Source organism: Bos indicus x Bos taurus, chromosome 12, assembly GCF_003369695.1.
Source record: "Bos indicus x Bos taurus breed Angus x Brahman F1 hybrid chromosome 12, Bos_hybrid_MaternalHap_v2.0, whole genome shotgun sequence".
Classification (NCBI taxonomy): domain Eukaryota; kingdom Metazoa; phylum Chordata; class Mammalia; order Artiodactyla; family Bovidae; genus Bos; species Bos indicus x Bos taurus.
Window position 1 is genome coordinate 69900261 of NC_040087.1, and position 16815 is coordinate 69917075.

At 38.1% G+C, this 16815-nt stretch overlaps 1 protein-coding gene across 1 annotated transcript in view; it reads left to right on the top strand.

Moving 5' to 3' along the window:
• Positions 1-16815, top strand: part of LOC113902483 (multidrug resistance-associated protein 4-like) — a 365222-nt gene that overhangs the window by 93723 nt on the left and 254684 nt on the right. The window contains exon 5 of the mRNA XM_027557817.1: positions 15268-15492. Within this exon, the coding sequence (XP_027413618.1) occupies positions 15268-15492 (225 nt within the window). The remainder of the gene's footprint in view (positions 1-15267; positions 15493-16815) is intronic.

Consider the following 16815-nt stretch of genomic DNA (forward strand, 5'->3'; position numbering starts at 1 on the left):
GAGGTATGTTCCTTCTATTCCTACTTTCTGGAGAGTTTTTATCATAAACCGGTGTTGAATTTTGTCAAAGGCTTTCTCTACATCTATTGAGATAATCATATGGTTTTTATTTTTCAATTTGTTAATGTGGTGTATTACACTGATTGATTTGCGGATATTGAAGAATCCTTGTATCCCTGGGATAAAGCCCACTTGGTCATGGTGTATGATCTTTTTAATGTGTTGTTGGATTCTGATTGCTAGAATTTTGTTAAGGATTTTTGCATCTATGTTCATCAGTGATATTGGCCTTTAATTTTCTTTTTTTGTGGCATCTTTGTCAGGTTTTGGTATTAGGGTGATGGTGGCCTCATAGAATGCGTTTGGAAGTTTACCTTCCTCTGCAATTTTCTGGAAGAGTTTGAGCAGGATAGGTGTTAGCTCTTCTCTAAATTTTTGGTAGAATTCAGCTGTGAAGCCGTCTGGACCTGGGCTTTTGTTTGCTGCAAGATTTTTGATTACAGTTTCAATTTCCGTGCTTGTGATGGGTCTGTTAAGATTTTCTATTTCTTCCTGGTCGAGTTTTGGAAAGTTGTACTTTTCTAAGAATTTGTCCATTTCTTCCACGTTGTCCATTTTATTGGCATATAATTGCTGATAGTAGTCTCTTATGATCTTGTGAATTTCTGTGTTGTCTATTGTGATCTCTCCATTTTCATTTCTAATTTTATTGATTTGATTTTTCTCCCTTTGTTTCTTGATGAGTCTGGCTAATGGTTTGTCAATTTTAGTTATCCTTTCAAAGAACCAGCTTTTGGCTTTGTTGATTTTTGCTATGGTCTCTTTTGTTTCTTTTGCATTTATTTCTGCTCTAATTTTTAAGATTTCTTTCCTTCTACTAACCCTGGGGTTCTTAATTTCTTCCTTTTCTAGTTGCTTTAGGTGTAGAGTTAGGTTATTTATTTGACTTTTTTCTTGTTTCTTTAGGTGTGCCTGTATTGCTATGAACTTTCCCTTTAGGACTGCTTTTACCATGTCCCACAGGTTTTGGGTTGTTGTGTTTTCATTTTCATTCGTTTCTATGCAAATTTTGATTTCTTTTTTGATTTCTTCTGTGATTTGTTATTCAGCAGCGTGTTGTTCAGCCTCCATATGTTGGAATTTTTAATTGTTTTTCTCCTGTAGTTGAGATCTAATCTTACTGCATTATGGTCAGAAAAGATGCTTGGAATGATTTCTATTTTTTTTGAATTTACCAAGGCTAGCTTTATTGCCCAGGATGTGACCTATCCTGGAGAAGGTTCCATGTGCGCTTGAGAAAAAGGTGAAATTCATTGTTTTGGGATGAAATGTCCTATAGATATCAATTAGGTCTAACTGGTCTATTGTATCATTTAAAGTTTGTGTTTCCTTGTTAATTTTCTGTTTAGTTGATCTATCCATAGGTGTGAGTGGGGTATTAAAGTCTCCCACTATTACTGTGTTATTGTTAATTTCTCCTTTCATACTTGTTAGCATTTGTCTTACATACTGCGGTGCTCCCATGTTGGGTGCATATATATTTATAATTGTTATATCTTCTTCTTGGATTGATCCTTTGATCATTATGTAGTGACCTTCTTTGTCTCTTTTCACAGCCTTTGCTTTAAAGTCTATTTTATCTGATATGAATATTGCTACTCCTGCTTTCTTTTGGTCCCTATTTGCTTGGAAAATCTTTTTCTAGCCCTTCACTTTCAGTCTGTATGTGTCCCCTGTTTTGAGGTGGGTCTCTTGTAGACAACATATGTAGGGGTCTTGTTTTTGTATCCATTCAGCCAGTCGTTGTCTTTTGGTTGGGGCATTCAACCCACTTACGTTTAAGGTAATTACTGATAAGTATGATCCCGTTGCCATTTACTTTATTGTTTTGGGTTCGAATTTATACACCGTTTTTGTGTTTCCTGTCTAGAGAATATCCTTTAGTATTTGTTGGAGAGCTGGTTTGGTGGTGCAGAATTCTCTCAGCTTTTGCTTGTCTGAAAAGCTTTTGATTTCTCCTTCATACTTGAAAGAGATCCTTGCTGGGTACAATAATCTGGGCTGTAGGTTATTTTCTTTCATCACTTTAAGTATGTCTTGCCATTCCCTCCTGGCGTGAAGAGTTTCTATTGAAATATCAGCTGTTATCCTTATGGGAATTCCCTTGTGTGTTATTTGTTGTTTTTCTCTTGCTGCTTTTAATAGTTGTTCTTTGTGTTTGATCTTTGTTAATTTGATTAATATGTGTCTTGGGGGTGTTTCGCCTTGGGTTTATCCCTTTGGGACTCTCTGGGTTTCTTGAACTTGGGTGATTATTTCCTTCCCCATTTTAGGGAACTTTTCAACTATTATCTCCTCAAGTATTTTCTCATGGTCTTTCTTTTTGTCTTCTTCTTCTGGAACCCCTATGATTCGAATGTTGTAGCGTTTAATTTTGTCCTGGAGGTCTCTGAGATTGTCCTCATTTCTTTTAATTCATTTTTCTTTTCTCCTCTCTGATTCATTTATTTCTACCATTCTATCTTCTAATTCAGTAATCCTATCTTCTGCCTCTGTTATTGTACTATTTGTTGCCTCCAGAGTGCTTTTAATTTCATTTATTGCATTATTCATTATATATTGACTCTTTTTTATTTCTTCTAGGTCCTTGTTAAACCTTTCTTGCATCTTCTCAATCCTTGTCTCCAGGCTGTTTATCTGTGATTCCATTTTAATTTCAAGATTTTGGATCAATTTTACTCTCATTATTCGGAATTCTTTATCAGGTAGATTCCCTATCTCTTCCTCATTTGTTTGGATTGGTGGGCATTTATCCTGTTCCTTTATCTGTTGGGTATTCCTCTGTCTCTTCATCTTGTTTAAATTGCTGATTTTGGGGTGTCCTTTCTATATTCTGGCAGTTTGTGGAGTTCTCTTTATTGTGGCTTTTCCTCGCTGTGTGTGGGTTTGTACAGGTGGCTTGTCAAGGTTTCCTGGTTAGGGAAGCTTCTGTCGGTGTTCTGGTGGGTGGAGCTGTATTTCTTCTCTCTGGAGTGCAATGAAATGTCCAGTAATGAGTTATGAGATGTCTATGGTTTTGGGGTGACTTTGGGCAGCTTGTATCTTGAAGCTCAGGGCTGTGCTCCTTTGTTGCTGGAGAATTTGCTTGGTATGTCTTGCCCTGGAACTTGTTGGTCCTTGTGTGGTGCTTAGTTTCAGTGTCGGTATGGAGGCGTTTGATGAGCTCCTGTCAATTAATGTTCCTTGGAGTCAGGAGTTCCCTGGAGTCAGGGTTTGGACTTAAGCCTCCTGCTTCCGGTTATCGGTCTTATTTTTACAGTAGTTTCAAAACTTCTCCTTCTATACAGCACCATTGATAAAACATCTACGTTAAAGATGAAAAGTTTCTGTACTGTGAGGGTCACTCAGAGAGGTTCACAGCGTTACATGGAGAAGAGAAGAGGGAGGAGGGAGTTAGAGGTGACCCAAATGAGATGAGGTGGAATCAATAGTGGAGAGAGTGGGGTAGCCAGTAGTCACTTCCTTATGTGCACTCCACAACTGGACCACTCAGAGATAATCATGGAGTTATACAGAGAAGAGAAGAAGGAGGAAGGAGACAGAGGTGGCCAGAGGGATAAAAGGGGGGAATGAAAAGGAGGGAGACAGATCCAGCCAGTAATCAGTTCCCTAAGTGTTCTCCACCATCTGGAACACACATAAACTCACAGAGTTGGGTAGAGTAGAGAGGGGTTAGGGAGGAGACACAGGCGACCTGGTGGAGAAAAAGGAGAGTCCAAAGGGAGAGAGAGCAGTCAAGCCAGTAATCTCGCTCCCTAGTGAAAAATGGGTCCTGAAGATTGGGTTCTTAAAGGTACAAAATTGGTAACAAATACATAAAAGCAAAAATTAAAAATCTAGAGTAGAGTTTGGAATTTCAAAAATACAATGTTAAAAAAAAAGGAAGAAGAAACATAAAGAGAGAAAACAAACAAACAAAAACAATGTCACAAAATTGTAAAGAAAATACAGGTACAAATTTGATATCAAATACAAAAAAGCATAAATTAAAAATCTAGAGTAGAGTTTGGAATTTCAGATATACAATGTTATATAAAAGAAGAAGAGAATGAAACAGAAAAAAGAAAAAAAGTCACAGAAATTATAAAAAAAAACTGTAGGTACAAAATTGATAACATATACCAAAAAGCTAAAATTGAAAAACTAGAGTAGAGTTTGGAATTTCAAAAATACAATGTTAAAGAAAAGAAAAAAAAGGTCAAAAAATTATAAAATATATATATATGAAGTTTGCTGAAGAAGAAAAAAATAGGGTCTTTTTTTTTTTTTTTTGCAAAGTAATAGGTTATAAAAGTGAAAATTAAAGGAACAATAGAGGACTTAAAAATTTTTTTTTAATTAAAAAAAAGAAAGAAAGAAAGATCGTAAAAATAGTAAAAATATATCTAGGACTTTCTCTGGTTTTGTTGTATTGTGGGTTCAGTTCATTTTTGGCTAGTTCCTTGGTCCGACTTATATTTCTCCAGATCTATAGGCCCCTTCCTATGTAGTCCGTAGTAACCACGGGGTTTTAATCTATTGCCCGTAGCTTCCAAGGCGTTTCCCTCTGTTATAACTTCTTCTGTTTGCTGGTCTCTTCAGTGTCTGACTTCCGCCCTGACACAAAGGGGACGGTGGGGGAAACTTTTTTTTTTTTTTAGGCTCACTTGTTCAGTCGCGCTGTGGGGAGGGAGGGAGGGATGCTGCAAACAAATAACACTGGCATGCGCTCGCAGTGCCTCAGCCACACTGGGTCTGCCCCCACTCACGGCGCGTGTAGCCTCCCTGCCCACACTGCTCGGGCTCTAGGTTGTTCCGCCGAGAACAATCCGAGGCCAGCCCTGGGCTGCATGTACCTCCCAGGTCCAAGCCGCTCAGGTTCAGGCACTCGGGTAGTCCTCAGAGGCGCAGACTCAGTTGGGCCTGCATTTTGTGCTCTTCCCAGGTCCGAGCAGCTCAGGTGATGAGGTGTTTGGCGAACTCCAATGCTGCGACTTATCGCCTCCCCGCCACTCGGTTATCTTGGTGTAAAACCGGCGCACCTTCTCAGGCAGATGTTGACCATCCAGACCCCCAAGAAGTTTTAGTTAGCAAAGAAGCCTGCTTACAGTTTTATAGATAATGTCTCTCTGGGGCTGCGATTGCCCCCTTCCTGCTCTGGCTGCCTGTCACCGGAGGGGGAAGGTTTGCAGCCGGCCATCTCTGTTCAGTCCTTTGTTCCATGCGCGGGCCTGGCGGTGTCTTAGGTTGGGGCTGGCTTTTCGCGTGGTAGATATCCCACAGTCTGGTTTGCTAGCCCAAATTATTTCGCTCAGATAGTGCTCAGGGTATTCAGGCCAGATTCTTACTCTAAGCGATGCAGCCGGCGCCACGCCTCCCTGCCCAGCCCCCGCTTGCTAATGGCGTGTGCAGGCATCTGTGCTGCTTCTCCGCTGGGGAAGTTACCATAAGGCTCGCAATCTGTGAGTTTTACTTGTTTATTTTTTCTCCCTGTTATGTTGCCCTCTGTGCTTCCAAAGCTCGGCACAGATTCAGCAGTGAGAAGGTTTCCTGGTGGTTGGAAACTTCTCTCTTTTTAAGACTCCCTTCCTGGGATGGAACTCCGTCCCTCCCTCTTTTGTCTCTTTTTTTGTCTTTTATATTTTTTCCTACCTCCTTTCGAAGAGTTGGGTTGCTTTTCTGGGTGCCTGATGTCCTCTGCCAGCATTCAGAAGTTGTTTTGTGGAATTTATTCGACGTTTAAATGCTCTTTTGATGAATTTGTGGGGGAGAAAGTGTTCTCCCCGTCCTACTCCTCCGCCATCTTGGCTCCTCCAGTCCAGTTATTTTTAAACATGGCTGTTCATTAGAGATACATCTAAAGCTCTGGAGAAAAAAAAGCAATACCTATACATTTATATTTTTTGAAAAAATCCAAGATAATTCTGATATGCATCTGGATTTAAAAAAAGGATACAGGAAGCTTGGGGCTGGTGCACTGGGATGACCCAGGGGGATGGTATGGAGAGGGAGGTGGGAGGCAGGGGTTCAGGGTGGGGAACACGTGTACACCCATGGTGGATGCATGTTGATGTATGGCAAAACCAATACAATATTGTAAAGTAAATAACAATAATAATAATAAAATTAAAAACAAAACAAAACAAAAGTGGTAACAAGTTTTTTCTATTAAATTGTAGTTTTCATGATATAGAGTATTATTTTTCTGTTGACCAATCATGACAAAATGGTATTAAGTGAGTGAGGTGAAGTGAAGTGAAGTCGCTCAATCGTGTCCGACTTTTTGCGACCCCATGGACTGTAGTCTACCAGGCTCCCCTGTCCATGGGATTTTCCAGGCAATAGTCTTGGAGTGCATTGCCATTTCCTTCTCCAGGGGATCTTCCCAACCCAGGGCTCGAACCCGGGTCTTGCTTTGTCTTTGGATGTGGGGTATCTTTTTTTTTTTTTTTTTGGTATGTTCCAGCATCCTCCTGTCAATAGTTGTTCAGCAGTGAGTTGCAATTTTGGTGCTCTTGCAGGGGAAGATGAGTGCATGTCCTTCTATTCTGCCATCTTGAACTGCCTGTTTTTACATTTTAAAAACTAGTTTTCAAAATAGTGAGTTGCTTCTCCTCTGGAGATAATGAATTTTGTGCCGTTGTTATTTATTTTGTTGTTTTGTGAAGCCCCAGAGTATTTAAGCATTTCTGATGTGCTTCAGTTGTTATGATGATTACAGTTGTTATGCTTAAGCCAAACTTTGGCCATCTTTGGCCAGTGGGAGTCCATCCAGGTTGGGTCCTAAGTCTTTTGTACATATTCTAGTAGGCTTAGCTAGCCTTTTTTCCTTTCTGGTGTGACAAGATATTTCTAGTTCATCTTGTACAGCTTTTCCCCCAGCCCTGGTATCAGAATTTCTTCAAGCAACTCTGGCTCCTTTTGGTGGGAAATGGTATCTAAAGTTTATAGTCTGAGCACTAGAGTTGCTCCTTGCTGCTTAGTTGTTTATTGCTTCTCAGCTTTTTGATTGGACAAAGAGAGAATACATTTAACAGTTTTTTAATTTGGTTTATTTTTATTTTTGGTTGTGCTGGGTCTTTGTTGCTGTGTGGGCTTTTCTCTGGTTGCTGTGAATGGGGGCTACTCTCTGGTTGTGGTGTGTGGGCTTCTCACTGTGGTGGCTTCTCTTGTTGCAGAGTACAGGCTCTAGGGCACTCAGGCTTCAGTAGTTGTGGCACATGGGCTTAGTTACACTCTGGCATGTGGAATCTCCCTGGGTCAGAAATAGAACCAGAGTCTCCTGTATTTGGCAGGTGAATTTCTAACCAGTAGACCACCAGGGAAGCTGTAGAATACATTTTTTTTTTTTTTAAGGTAAACATATCATGAGTCTACATGAGTATTTCCAATTCAAATCAGATTCAGGACATTAGTGTTTTTTCTTCATCTCATTTCTCTTAAATCTATAATATATCTCTTTTTTCCTGTCATCTATTCTCTGTTGTCCCATATCTAACCCCAGTTTTCAATGATAGCAATATAATTATATTCAAGTGTTTTACCTTATGATATGAACATTATCACCCATAATGTGACTTCTCAAAAGAGTTTTAGAATTTTTTTGCAGTTCATATTCTGTTTAAGTAGATATCTCACACAGAGGGTACATTTTCAAATTATTTTGTTTTAAAATCATTTAAAAATAGTTCTTTTTAATATGGCTCTGCCAACCAATTGGATGAGTATATATTTAGTTACTTTTGTTTCACTTTGAGATTTTAGGAGTTGCTTTTTAAAAAATTAGTTGTTTTGTAATTATAATTCTGTATAATGGTTTCATGCTTCCAAAGTTAAATCAGCAGAAGAGCTACTTTTTTTAAAAAAAGGTGATATCCTTGTTCCGTTCTAATTCCTTCTCCTTTTAGAGGCAACTTAACAAACCCATTTGGATTCATCTTTTCATTTTGTGAATGTAGTGTTTTCTGAACACTCAATTTTTCCTACTGTGCAGAAAGGTCTTAATTTCATCATTGGAACCTCAGGATTTGGGGTCATAAAGATTTTTCTGGAAGTATGATATGTCATATTGAATTCTGATTAAAACCCTTTGTGATAGACATCCCTGGCATTCCAGTGGTTAGGAATCAGCCTGCCAATGCAGGGGACACTGGTTCTATCCCTGGTCTGGAAAGATTCCACGTGCTACAAGGTAATTAAACCCCACTGCACCACAACTACTGAGCCTGTGCTCTAGAGGTTGGGAGCCACAACTAAGGAAACCCACGTGCAAAGAGCCCGTGCTAGGCAACATGAGAAGCCACCACAATTAGAAGCCTGGGCACTATAACTACAGACTAGCCCCTGCTTGCTGCAACTAGAGAAAGCTTATTTTCAGTAATGAAGACCACGCACAGCCAATGAATCAACCAACCAATCAACCCACCTACCAATTCAGTCAGCCTTTGTGGTACTTGTAAGTATGTCTGTAGCTTTTCCAGGCTCAAATGCCATGACATTGTGGGAGAGGAGGATAGCAGATACTTACATGGGATTAGTTCCTGTACCCAGAATTGTTCATGGAGAGGGAACTTCAGGATCCATCCTTAACCAGTTGAACCTAAAGCAGATTCTGGAGGCAGGTCTCAGTTCTTTGAGTGCTCTTAACTGCATTGCTCCCCTAGGTGATGCTAAGGTGCAGTCAGGATGAAGACCACTGTGTAAAAGAGGAGTGAAAGTATATCTAGGGTCCTGATGGTTATGATTTCCCCAGATTCACTGCTTTTCCTCCTTAGTTCTGGATCTTTCTAAACTCTACTCTTGTCACATTTTCCCCATTCTAAAGATTAACTGCCTGTTCATTTTCCCACAAACTCACTCTTTTCTGCCTATGTTTGACTCAAGCAGTCTTTCTTTGCCTGATTTCTTATTTCTATATCCTGTGTTTTCTTTCTTTCTTTTTTTTGATCATGGAATTGGGCAAGAAATGTTTCATGGGGAAACACTGAGGAGGCATTGTACCCTCTGAGGAAATTCTAGCACCAAACGTGTAAGAAGTTCCCCTGAACCAAGACATGGGGTCAAACAGATGATGCTTTTAGAAGGCTGAATACGAAGGACTCCATCAAGAAATGTCTGCCTCAGAGACTCTGAGACTCTCAGAGAACTTTGAATGATGAGCATTGTGGAATTAAGTTGGGCTCTTTAAAAAAATCTTGTATGGTTTTACAGTTGTGAAGAATACTTGTGAAGGAATAAAACTATTTTTAGTTGGTTTGTGGAAAGAATTTTCATTGGGTCATAGATTCGTGTCAAAAGTGAAGGATTTATGAGGATGATTTTTGTCCTTGTTCCTACTTATCTGGTTAGTTTCAAGTCTGATAGTGACTATTTTCTCAGCTGTTGTATTTCTTACTAGTTGAGGTTCAGGATCAAGAATAGACAGAGGAGTTCAAGCTATGGGACATGAACTAGCATTACTCTTTAATAAGACTGTTTTTTAAACTGGGTTATTAAATGATACCTTTTAGTATAAAAATCCTGACACTTAAGCAGTAATGACGTACCTTTATTTGCACTCCCCCCCACCCCCGAATTTGTTGCATCTGTCGGTATGCTCTTTGGTGGGTGATATTGCTCTTACTTTCTTTTATAATTACACCAATGTTAGGCTAAATCAAAGAGCTGAGTAACAGGCAACAGTGACTCCCAGAGACAATCATAAGTTTCAGGACAGTTTGGGAAGGCAGGTGTTAGTGCTGGGCTTCTGGTGGAGAGCCCCAGGTTTGCAGGCTGCAGCACTGGGCTGTCCTTGGCCATACCTGGGCTGGAACTGTGCATGTGTCCAGTTTGACATTCTTGCTTCTCTGTGCAAGCCTCCCATTCCACCTCAGTAAACTCTATAAAAAGTGTGTTTTATCATCTATTGTATGAGGGGCTCTTTTAAGCTTTTCATGCCCCTTGGAATGAATGATGAAGCATGCTGGAAAGGTAATAGTGAGCCTTTGTGCTTTTGAGAACTGAGCATCTTGCTCTGATTTGATCATCTTACCCATATTTAACTAAGCATTATTTGCTTACTTCTCTATTGTTGCTGTTTAGTTGCTAAGTTGTGCCTGACTCTTGCAACCCCATGGATGGTAGCCTGCCAGGCTTCACTGTCCATGGGATTCTCTAGGCAAGACTACTGGAGTGGGTTGCCATTTCCTTCTCCAGGGGATCTTCCTGACCCAGGGATCGAACCTGCAGCTCCTGCTGCATCTCCTGCATTACGGGCAGATTCTTTAACGCTGAGCCTTTGGGGAAGCCCTACTTCTCTATAGTAGATGAAAACTTCTGTGACCTCCTGGAAAACAAAGCAGTTGATACAGGGTGTGAACATGTGTGTGCAACAAAACAGGAGTGTTGGGGTTCAGTGTCACACCCATCTGAGGGATGAGGATAGCTTTCTGTAAATATCCTGATTGGGTACTAGTTGGCTGAGCAGAAAATGCTCGTTAGTTTTGTCTTATGTTTGGTGTTTTGGATTCTGCTTTCCCTTCCTCTTGTGCATGGGTTCCCCAACTTCAGATAACAGAAGAGAACTATCAAAGCAGGCCTGCCAGTTGTTTACCTTGTCTGTGTTAGTAAGGAGATTGCTTAAAGGAAAAATTTATCTCAAAATGGAATTCCAGAAAGATTTCCAAGCTTTTGGCATTTTGTCTTTTGATAAGTCTGTGGAGGAAATGATGTTGAGGGCCTAAGTGTTTACTTTTTGTGATTTGAATTCGTGTTGAGAGTTTGATTTTCCTTCCTGGGGAAAAAGGGTACTTTCTCAAGGTGTGACTACAGGGAAGAAGTAGTAGGATGTTTGGTGGAGTGGCTATTTGGCAGGGTGGGCAAGTGTTGCTATTTCTTTGGGGAAAGACAATTGTTTTCTGTAAGTCTTACTCAGGAGTTAAGCCCTAATGCCTCCCAACTTATTGGTTTAGTATTTTAAATTTTTGCTCTGGGGAAGAAATAATTTCTTCCAAACCAACACCTGCAGTGTGTGGCTGATGGAGAACCACGGATGTTTTATTTTTAGCTTGTCTTCTGCTGTGTTTAACTTTTAACTCCAAGGAACATCCCAGCTTCTAAGGTCTAGAGATATATTGATGCAGTGCCACCTGGAGCTGAGAGTTTGGGAATCTCCCAAGCCTGGTTTATTTGTGATACTCCAACAAAAGCTAAAGTCTGATATCTTGATCTGCTGACATGTGGAATTCTGGCTGGGAAAGATTGTATCTGTTTTTTTCCAATGTGTCAGTTCATAAAGGCTCTTAAAGCAAAAGATGATAGCAGGAGTGTGTCATGCCTACATGTGCCATCTTGACTTTTCTGTTGGGCTGGGATGTTGAGACTACAGGGGACAGGGGCAGGCTACCAGCAGGGCTTGCTCATATGGAAGCAAACCTCTTATCCTTCTTCTGTCACCTTTTCCTCATTCATCTTAGGCAAAGACTCACTTGGTGTTTCACTAAATGTGTTCTAAAACGCTGGATGTAATATTTATTGAGCATCCACAGTGTACCAAACACAGTGTACCAAGGATTTATTACCTTGGAAAATTTTGGCTTAAGTTTAAAGCTATTGTCTGCTTGTCTTATAGAAGAGAGTAGATCTGTATATTTTTCTTTTAGATTAGCCATGAGTGTAGCATTTTGTGAAAATGCCATTTTAATATGCTAATAATAAAGGTGAAGCTGGTTTGTGTATAGAAATGCAAGAGACTTAAGGGTATTGATTTTGTTTCTTGAAAGCTTACTGAATTCATTGATGAGCTTTAGTAGTTTTCTGGTAGCAGCTTTAGCAATTTCTATGTATAGTATCATGTCATTTGCAAACAGTGAAAGTTTTACTTCTTTTCCAATTTAGATTCCTTTATTTCTTTTTCTTCTCTGATTGCTGTGGCTAGGACTTTAAAAACTATTTTGAATAAGAGTGACAAGAATATACATCCTTTTTTTGTTCTTGATCTTAGAGGAAATACTTTCAACTTTTCACCATTGAGTATGTTAGCTGTGGGTTTGTGGCATATGGCCTTTATTTTGTTTAGGTAAGTTCCCTTTATGCCCACTTTCTGCAGAGTTCTTACCATAAATGGGTGTTAAATTTTGTTGAAAGCTTTTTCTGCATCTATCGGGATGATCATATGGCTTTTATTCTTCAATTTGTTAATATAATATATCACATTGATTGATTTGCATATACTGAAGAGTCCTTGCCTCCCTGAGATAAATCCCACTTGATCATGGTGTGTGATATTTTTAATGTGTTGTTGGATTTGATTTGCTAGTATTTTGTTGAGGATTTTTGTTTCTATGTTCATCAGTGAGATTGGCTTGTAATTTTCTTTTCTTTTCTTTTCTTTTTTTTTGTGGTATCTTTGTCTGTGAAGCCATCGGGTCCTGGACTTTTGTTTTTTGGGAGGTTTTTACTCACAGTTTCAATTTCAGTACTTATGATTAGTCTGTTCATATTTTCTACTTCTTCCTGGTTCAAAATTCAATCTTGGAAGGTTTTATTTTTCTAAACACTTGTCCATTTCTTCGAGGTTGTCCACTTTATTGGCATATATTTGCTTATAGTAGTCTCTCATCTTTCTTTGTATTTCTTTAGTGTCCATTGTAATGTCTCCTTTTTCATTTCTAACTTTGTTGATTTGAGCCCTCTTCCTTTTTTTCTTGATAAGTCTGGTTAAAGGCTTATCAATTTTGCTTATATTTTTGATGAACCAGCTTTTAGTTTCATTGATCTTTTCTATTATTTTCCTTATCTCTATTTAATTCATTTCTGCACTAATATTTATCATTTTTTCCCTTCTCCTAACTTTGAATTTTTTTTTTTTTTACTTCTTTCTCTAGTTGCTTGAGGTGTAAGATTAGGTTGTTTATTTGAGATTTTTCTTGTTTCCTGAGATAAGATTGTATTAGTATAAACTGCCCTCTTAGAACTGCTTTTGCTGTATTCCATAGGTTTAGGATCATTTTGTTTTCATTTGTCCCTAGGTATTTTTTGGTTTCCTTTTTGATTTCTTCAGTGATGCATTGGTTGCTTAGTAAGATATTATTTAGCTTTCATATCAGTTTTTTTTTTTTTTTTTTAACAGTTTTTCCCTTGTAGTTGATTTGTAATCCATAATGTTGTGGTTGGATAAGATGCTTGATATGATTTCAGTGTTCTTAAATTTATTGAGGGTTGCTTTGTGGCCCAGCATGTTAGCTATCCTGGAGAATGTTCCATGTACACTTGAAGAGAATGTGTATTCTGCTGCATTCATATAGGATGTCATATAAATATCAATTATGTCCATATGGTCTAATATGTCATTTAAGGCCTCTGTTTCCTTATTGATTGTTCTGTCTGTATGGTTTGTCCATTGATGTAAGTGGAGTGCTAAAGTACCCCACTTTCTTGTGCCAATGTTGATTTCTCCTTTTATGAAAAGACAACCCACAGAATGGGAGAAAATATTTGCAAATGAAGTGATTGACAAGGGATTGATGTTCAAAATATATAACAGCTTATGCAGCTCAAAATACATACATACATACATATATATATACACCCAATCAAAAAATTTGCAGAAGGTCTAAATAGACATTTGTCAAAAGAAAACAGACAGATGGCCAAAAGGCACATGAAAAGATGCTTAACATTGTTAATTATTAGAGAAATGCAAATCAAACTATGAGTTGTCACCTGACACCAGTCAGAATAACCATCATGAAAAAGTCTGTAAATAATAAATGCTGGAGAAGATGTGGAGAGAAAGGAAACCTCCTACACTGTTGGTGAGATTGGAGGTTCCTCAAAAAAACTAAAAAAATAGAACTACCACATGATCCAGCAATCCCTCTACTGGGCATGTATCTGGAGGAAACCTTAATTTGAAAAGAGACATGCACCTCAGTGTTCATTGCTTCACTATTTACAATAGTCTGGAAGCAATATAAAAGTCTATTGACAGAGAAATGGATAAAGAAGATGTGGTATGTATATACAATGAAATATTATTCAGTCACCAAAAAGAATGAAATAATACCATTTGCAACCACACGGTTGGGCTTAGAGATTATAACACTGAGTGAAGTAAGTCAGATAGAGAAGGACAAATATCATATGGTATCAATTATGTGTGGAATCTAAAAAAATGATACAAATGAACGTTGTTCCAAACAGACTTCAAGCACAGTTTTCAAAGGGGAAAGGCAGAGGGAAGAATAAATTAGGACTTTGAGGTGAATATATACACACTACTATATATGAAATTGATACTAATAGTTAACAAGGACCTACTGTGTAGCATTGGGCTTCCCTCGTGGTTTAGTAGTGAAGTATCCACCTGCTAATGCAGGAGATGCAGGAGATGTGGTTTTGATCCCTGGGTCAGGAAGATCCCCTAAGGGGAAGTGGCAACCCACTCTAGTATTCTTGCCTGGAGAATCCCATGGACAGTGGAGCCTGGCAGGCTACAGTCCATAAGGTTGCAAAGCATCACACAGTGAGCAGACAGCACTGTGTAGCACAGGGACCTCTACTCAATAATCTGTGATAGCCTATATGGGAAAAGAATCTGAAAAAGAATAGATATATGTATATGTATAACTGAATCACTTTGCTGTACACCTGAAACTAACATAGCATTGGAAATTAACTATACTTTACTGTGCCAGTAAAGGTCCACATAGTCAAAGCTTTGGTTTTTCCAGTAGTCATGTATAGATGTGAGAGTTGGACCATAAAGAAGGTTGAGCACTGAAGAATTAATGCTTTCAAACTGTGGTGCTGGAGAAGACTCTAAAGAGTCCCTTTGACTTCAAGGAGATCAAAGCAGTCAATCCTAAAGGAAATCAATCCTGAATATTTATTGGAAGGACTGATGCTGAAGCTGAAGCTCCAATTCTTTGGCCACCTGATGCAAAGAGTCAACTCACTGGAAAAGACCTTGATGCTAGGAAAGATTGAGGGCACAAGGAGAAGGGGGCGACAGAGGATGAGATAGTTAAATGGCATCACTGACTCAATGGACATGAGTTTGAGCAAATTCTGAGAGATAGTTAAGGGCAGGAAAGCCCGGCATGCTGCAGTCCATGGGGTTACAAAGCAATGGACATGACTTAGCAACTGAACCACAGAAAAAATTAAATTAAAAAAAGTGAAGCTTGTGATAAGAAAAACTGATATGGCTTGTATTTCTAATTAAGGTTTCTTTTCCTTTCCTTTTAGGAAACCTTCAGAGTACTATTACCGAGATATTTTGAGGATTTACTTACTCATTTTCAAAAGTTTGATCCCTCTGATTCTGGGGTTTTGTTCAAAACCTATGGCTACACTGCTGTACTGAATCTCTGCCTTTTCATTTGGTCAATTCTGGTGCACTTTTGCTTCTATTACGTTCAGCGTATAGGAATGAGATTAAGAGTAGCCATGTGCCATATGATTTACTGCAAGGTAAGTGTCATTTGGTACAAAAGTTTGTACCTCCTCTGGAGAATCAGAAACATTTGGGGAAAGTTCTCTGTAGATTAAAAATTTTGTAACTGGTGTCATTTACTCCTTGCCAGAGATACTCGATATTTGTTTCAAGCCAATTTGTTGTTGTTTGAGCAAACTTTACCAATATATAATGAAAAGTTTTGTTTGGAGATCAGACCAGGGCTGCCTTTGATAACTTTATGCATAGGCTGGTGCATAATACCCATTAAACTTATATTGAAACTAATTAAAAAATAGGTATCAAAATTATCAAACTGATTTTCAATGTTTTCTTGCCTAAATCTTATTGTGGTATTCATGGAAATTTTGTTGTTTTTCATTTAAACCTTCATTTACATCAAAGTTGTGTTTAAAAGTGACTTCAGTGATTGTATCTATAACATTAAATTTAGGAGAAAAATATGTTTTTAATAAAATAAATGATTATATTTTACATGATGCATTTAGTCATGTTTAATATAATTGTGCTTACTAAATAAAAATATAAGTGAAATCTGTGCCAAATTAGACTCACTCATGATCTTCTGTAGTTCTGATTGTTTTTGATAATATTAAAGAAAATGGCTGTTTGGGAGAAAACTTGAAATTTTAATTTGTTTTTAGCAATTTTAGAGGGCATTTATGTTGCTATTCATTGAAGTTATTTTCTTAATACAATATTTGCTTTTTTTTTAGTATGCATTATAGCAGCTTTAATAAAATCTGGTTTGATGTTTCTAGTGTTTTTGTATTGAGAAATGCTGTAAAATTATTCTGTTTTACTCTAGTCTTATCTAGTATAAAAGGAGTTAAGTATTTCAATGTCTTTACAAATGAACTGCCACAGATACATCAGTGTCATGTGCTGGAAAGCTCTTGATAAATGAGATCTTAGATATCTCTGTCCTGGGCTGTTTCATTAAAAAAAAAATCCTTATTTAACCATGTTGTATATTTGAAATATTCTGAGAGAGAGATTATAGGTGTTTTCACTGCACACAAAAAAAGATAAGTACATGAGGCAATGGATATGTTAACTGTTTTAACTATAGTAATCATTTCCCAGTGTACATTTATGTCAAACATCTTGTGCACATATATATATATATATATATATTTCATTAAAAATAAACAAAATCCTCATTGAAAGATAAAACCAAGCAATTTAAATGAAAACAAGCACTTCTTTTACTTGGTTGCTACTTATCTGAAACGTCTATTTTTTAGGAATACTTTTCTTAGCAAATTAAAGATATCTTTCCTCAGCCTTTTTTGAGCAGAGTCTTGTTAATCTTTGGG